The sequence below is a fragment of the Barbus barbus genome, assembly GCF_936440315.1.
Source record: "Barbus barbus genome assembly, chromosome: 27".
NCBI lineage: Eukaryota > Metazoa > Chordata > Actinopteri > Cypriniformes > Cyprinidae > Barbus > Barbus barbus.
Window position 1 is genome coordinate 10,293,022 of NC_136755.1, and position 6,000 is coordinate 10,299,021.

Sequence of the window (6,000 nt, forward strand, 5' to 3'; positions counted from 1 at the left end):
CATTCACTGTGAATGAATTTAAAAAGATAAATTACAACAGAGAAATGACTTTCAACTGTAAATCTGTAATCAATCTGTGTTTGCAGAGAACGCCCTGCGCAGTCTTTTGGAGGCCCTCACTAGCCCACCTTACGCTCCCATGCAGCATCTGGAGAGAGAGCAGGCCCTCGCCAAACAGTTTGCAGAGATCCTACACTTCACTCTCAGCTTTGATGAGCTCAAGGTGAGCGTTTCTCACACATTACTCACTTTGATTTCATGTGGCATGAGCTCAGGTAAAATATTTAGATCTGCACTCAGTCAAGACTCTCACATTGAAGTTCTTAGAGAGTCACGTCGAGTAAAATGTCTATATGGCAACACTGTTAGCTGGTCTGCCTCTAAAGTGCACCCTTGAGAATGGACATCTAGGAAATAAATCTTCACAGCGAGAGGTGTGATTTGCCTCAACATTTCTCTCAAGTTGGTAGTCTCCATTATAATCTATACTGAAGGCGCTTTGACGTTTCTAAATCCTGTCTTTACTAGATGACAAACCCAGCCATACAGAATGACTTTAGTTACTATAGGAGGACCATCAGCAGGAATCGGCTGAACAACCAGCAGGTAAGTTCACAATTGATATTACTACACTGTAGAACCAATTTTTTACTCAGAAAATGCTAGCAAATTCCACAAACAGTACAAAGAAATGGCAAGTTAACACACTGAATTAAACATCAAATTCTGAAGCAGAAAACTGAAACAGTATTTCTTGTTTAGGAGCATTCACTCTGACAAAAGGAGTCATTCATTTTCAATTAAAGTTGGTTACTTCATTTGAATGAAAAGCTTGTTAAGAATGTGACAAAGTTCAAATGCAGACAGTGAAGCTCATGTGATCTGCCTCATGATGCAGTTTTATTGTGTAATGCACGTATTAGCAACCAATAGTTTGAGCTAATTATGATTAGTGTGCATGCCCCTAAAAGTAAACATACTAAAGTTATTATAATTGACTGAGCAGAGAGTGCATTTGTATGGGAAGGTTAATGTGTTACTTAAGGTTAAATCATCTGACACAACATTTTACATTTGCATTACAGTTAGAAGCTGAGAATGAAGTGAATAATGAAATGGCCAATCGGATGTCGCTCTTCTATGCTGAAGCCACACCCATGCTCAAAACTCTGAGCAATGCCACGACTAAGTTTGTGTCGGAGGTAATTCATGATTTCACTGAATCTTCTGTAAATACGGGATAGTTCATCCAAAAATACTTTTGTTCCAAACCTGTGTTTCTTTCTTCTGTTGAAGACAAAAAATATATATTTTAAAGAATATTGGTAACCAAACAGTTGACGGTAGCCATTGACTTCCATAGTATTTTTTTCCATACTAAAAGAAGTCAATGGCAAATGTTGACAGAATTTTCATTTTTGGATGAACTATCCATTTAATGAAGAGTAGCCTACATATAAACAAACATGTCAATGTCAGGGGAATATACAGAAAAAAAGGGGGATAAAATAGTTTGTATTGGTTTTTACTTTTAGATATTATATCCAAATACATTTTAATGTCAGTTTTAATTTATTCAGTATAGGTCTTTTTCCAACCTTTTGACTTCCTGTGAAATGGAGAAAACAGAAATGTTGTCGCCCTCTAGAGGCTCGGTGTTAATTTCTATGCATGTTGCAGAACAAGACTTTGCCAATTGAGGACACCACAGATTGCCTGAGCACTATGGCCTGCGTGTGCCGTGTCATGTTGGAGACTCCGTAAGTTCATCTGATTCAATAAAACATTGTGATTATCTGAACATTTATTAATGTCAATTATCCACAATACATTAAATTTTGCTTAAAGTGATAATTATTTCCTGTCCAAAGGGAGTACCGGTGCCGTTTTACTAACACAGACACCATGCTGTTCTGCATGCGTGTGATGGTGGGCGTCATCATCCTTTATGACCATGTTCATCCAGTGGGTGCCTTTGCCAAGACCTCCAAGATTGATGTAAGAACACTTTATTAGCTTCAGGTACACTGGACCCTAAACGTATTTAGACACTTCAGCCACACTTAAAATATATGAATGTCATTGGATTGGATTTTTAGCTAAATATTTCACATTATATAGTCACATTGTACTGTTTAAAAATATATCTAAATGTTAGTGGACCACATTCACAGTTAATGTGATGAAGTGTGAGAATTTGGAAGAAATTATGTCATATATTCACTTCACCGTGAGACTAATTGGTTTATAGTTAAACTGCAAAACTGGTTTGTAAAAATGATGCCTAGTATAATAAGTTTGCACATGCTTTTTTTTATCTGATAATGTCTAATGCAGTGAAATTAATACATTTAAATGTGGCTAAATTGTCTACAGGCAAATGCAACCGCTGCATGTTTTTGTGAATATTACATAACTGAACTGCTTTCTTAAATGTACAGTTCACCATGAAATAATTTACTCACCCTCATGTTGTTCCAAACCTGTATGACTATTTCTTCTGCAGAAATAAATGACAGATTATCCACTCTTTTCCATATAATGAAAGTGAATGGGGACTGCTTAAAATGGGTTCACTTTTACCAAAAATGATTCTGAAGAATGGCCATAGTTGTATTATAGCTTTTGTGTGATATACTGTAGTAAAAAAAGTTTAAAATAAATAAGAGTTTTTAAAATGTTTTTGAAATAAGTCTCTTATGCTCACCAAGACTGCATATATTTGCTCAAGGCTGCATTTATCTGATTACTGTAATATTATGTAAAAACAGTAAAAACAAAACAAAAACAGTAATATTGTAAAAAATATTACAATTTATTCCTGTGATGACAAAGTTGAATTTTCAGCATCATTATTCCAACCTTCAGTGTTACGTGATCAGAAATCCTTCTAATATGCTGATTTGCTGCTCTATTATCAGGGCTCAGTTATTAATAATGGTTCTTATTTTCAATGTTGAACAGTATTATTTGCAATGTAAGTCTTTTGTAACATCATAAATGTCTTTACATAAAAAGTAGTGTCTCATGCCATGGTTTCCACAACTATATTAAGCAGCATAACTGTTTTTAACATTGAAAATAAGAACCATTATTATTAGAGCATAAAAATGTCTGAAGGATAATGTAATACTGAAGACTGGAGAAATGATGCAGAAAATTCAGCTTTGGCATCACAGGAATGATAAATTACAATTGAACATATTAAAATAGAAAACAGTTGCTTTAAATTGTAGTAATATTTCACAATAGGACTAGTAAATAAATGCAGCATTGGTGAGTAGAAGAGACTATAACTTTTTTTTTTTTAAACTCCAGCAAAAAAAAAAAAAATTTGATTTCACAGTTCATCACACAAAAGCTATTGTGTGACTTATAGCACACAGGTCATGTGGCCTACTTTTATGGTGTTTATGTGTTATATGGGGCCTATTTGCTCTTTTATAGAAAAGAGAAGCCTGGGTGATTCTATCTAGTATCTCCACACACTGTAGTACTTCTAAATCTAGAGCAGTGCTAGAGGGGTTTGTAGTGGTTCACGTATGCTTTTTTTTGGGTGTGTGGGTGGGCGTCCATGATCACAGTCGGGGTGAGGGACAGAAAGGGGTGACCTTTCTTTTAAAGCTGTGTTTTTGCATGCATGTGTGTGTGCGTTTGCAGATGAAGGGCTGCATCAAGGTGTTGAAAGAACAGCCTTCGAACAGTGTGGAGGGACTGTTGAATGCACTGAGGTGAGTGTGCAGTACAACACTTCCCAACTGTACATGGATAAAAAACATAAATGCGCAGAACATGCATGAACTAAAAGCTTCTCTCTTTCATCCAGGTATACAACAAGACATTTAAATGATGACAGCACCTCTAAACAAATCAGGGCCCTGCTTCAATGAGAAAGAGTGACCGCAGAGAAAGAGACTGACTGTCAGAGAACAAACGACGGTGGCTGGCAAACCTCTGAAACCTGTTTGTTTACAAGAGCAAAATGCAACTTGATCTCAAATTAAATAAGATATTCTAGAAAAGAGAAAGGAATATGAAAAATAAATATATATATATATAGATTGTTGATGGTTCATCATCGTGTGTCATTTTATAAAAGCAGGAAAAATAGAGATATATATGTATATTAAAATTCAAAAAGCAAACAAAACTACTCGATTCAAATGTCTTACAAAAACATATTAAACTTTAGGAACTGAATTAAAACACGATAGTTAACAAAATGGTTCATATTCCAAGTTACGTCTGAGAGTATTTTTGCACACTTGAAAAGGAATCCCACTTCACAGGAAAGACTTTAACGCGGCTTGAAACCGTGTATAGTTCAGATCCATTTTCATGCGTTTAGACTCTTATTTGATTTGATTTGAACACCTTTGCCTCATTATCCTCGATATGCTCCATCCAATGCATTCTGGGAATCGTGGGTTTCCTGATAAAACTGCAGTCCATGGCATTTCCCCTTTGGCACAAAGTCTGTTACAGAACAAATGTAAAGATCACATACTTGAGACACATCTCAAACGCAAACTATAACCATCTAGCTGTATATATTCGGAAAGCACAGGATAGTTTTGTAAAGAAATGAAGCGTTTTGTTAGACTTCTTCACTAGTGCTGTACAGCAATACTCTACCGAGGTGACAACTGCGAACACGATCATTTGAAATGCCGGATAATGCTAACAGCTCGTCTGTGGAGGTTAAAGGACAGTTGTACATATGAGACGAACAATCCTTTAAATAGCTTGATTTTTTTTTCGCTCTTGTAAAGTTTGGATGCTAAACAGAGCAAGTAAGCCATGAAACTGTAATTCAGACGCAAACACACATTCTGCCCTGTGCCATAGCTGCCTGCTTCCCGTACCACTGCGTCTCATTTAGAGTCCACATATTACAAACACCATCTGTAGAAAGCGAGGAACAAATAAACCAAACCACAGCATTGTGGATTTGCTTTCCTCTGTATACAAAAGCAAATCATTGCCAAATGAGACTGCAACATTGCCTTTTAGATAAATAGAAGTGGTGCGCTGTGTGACGTTCGAGTGATTCGTTTTGTCATGAACACAATCTTAATCTTGAGATACATTATATACACTCAGAAAACGACAGACTTGAAGCTGCAAAACACGGTGTAAATAAGAGGAGTTTTCTTGTGGAATTTTATGAGGCCTAAACAAATGTTCAGTAGAGATTCTTTCTGTTAGAATTACAGAATTAATAAAAATGGGTTGAAAAACAAAAGAATGAATCAAAAAGATTAGCGCGACAAACGCAGTGCTGTATTTTGAGTGTCTCTCGCCATTAGTCGAACTTGATTTGATCTTCTAATACGTTTTGTATATGGAGTTCTGTTGCAAAACAAAAGCTCTGTATGAATATATAGATGGCATGCTGTAAAAGTTCAGACAAGACTGTAAATACGGTGTTTTTATTCATTTTTAATTGTTCGGTGAATCTGAATTGGGTATGTGTTGTCTCTAAAAACCATGCGTTTTGGCTTGGACCATCGGACTTGCCGTAGACATTTGTTCCAGATCTTCAACTTCATATCAGCGGGGAGTTCAAACAGGGCAGGGAGGAGGGTGGGGGGGCGGGCTGTCCATTTGCTTGTTATTTTGTACATTTTGTGCAAGAAATAAACTTGTCATTTACTACATTCAACATGGCGTTTTGTCATTGAGTTGAGCTACTCTCTCAGACTATGCTTCTCATAAAAGGTTGTTTCACCTTCAGCATCAAATGAAGCACAGAATGTATTTCCAAGGTTAAATGAGATAATGAAGCTTTGACTCAAACTGACTGAATGAGTTACTGTCCATGGTGCTGCTTTCTGAGCACACTACACTAAAGCGAATCGCTGCAAAGTCAGTCCATTTCATAACCAGTTCAGAGAATTAATGCAATCCAAAATTATCAATACAATCATGTCATGCATTTCTAACAAAGCACTTACACAAGCATTATATATTCATGCAGGATCAGATATATATTATTAA

General features: G+C 36.2%; 1 protein-coding gene across 5 annotated transcripts in view; it reads left to right on the plus strand.

Annotated features, from left to right (window-relative positions):
* The window catches only part of LOC306846879 (CYFIP-related Rac1 interactor A-like), a 28,941-nt gene extending 23,278 nt beyond the window's left edge, over positions 1 to 5,663 (plus strand). For 3 of the 5 annotated variants that reach the window (XM_079380562.1, XM_079380560.1, XM_079380559.1), the window contains exons 6-12: positions 87 to 223; positions 529 to 606; positions 1,086 to 1,202; positions 1,681 to 1,760; positions 1,872 to 1,998; positions 3,661 to 3,731; positions 3,827 to 4,135. In XM_079380562.1, coding sequence (XP_079236688.1) covers positions 87 to 223; positions 529 to 606; positions 1,086 to 1,202; positions 1,681 to 1,760; positions 1,872 to 1,998; positions 3,661 to 3,731; positions 3,827 to 3,890 — 674 coding nt within the window. In that variant the 3' untranslated portion in view covers positions 3,891 to 4,135. Of the gene's footprint in view, positions 1 to 86; positions 224 to 528; positions 607 to 1,085; positions 1,203 to 1,680; positions 1,761 to 1,871; positions 1,999 to 3,660; positions 3,732 to 3,826 lie in introns of all 5 variants that reach the window. The other 2 variants (XM_079380561.1, XM_079380558.1) reach the window with 1 other exon arrangement.
* The last annotated feature ends 337 nt before the right edge of the window (positions 5,664 to 6,000 follow it).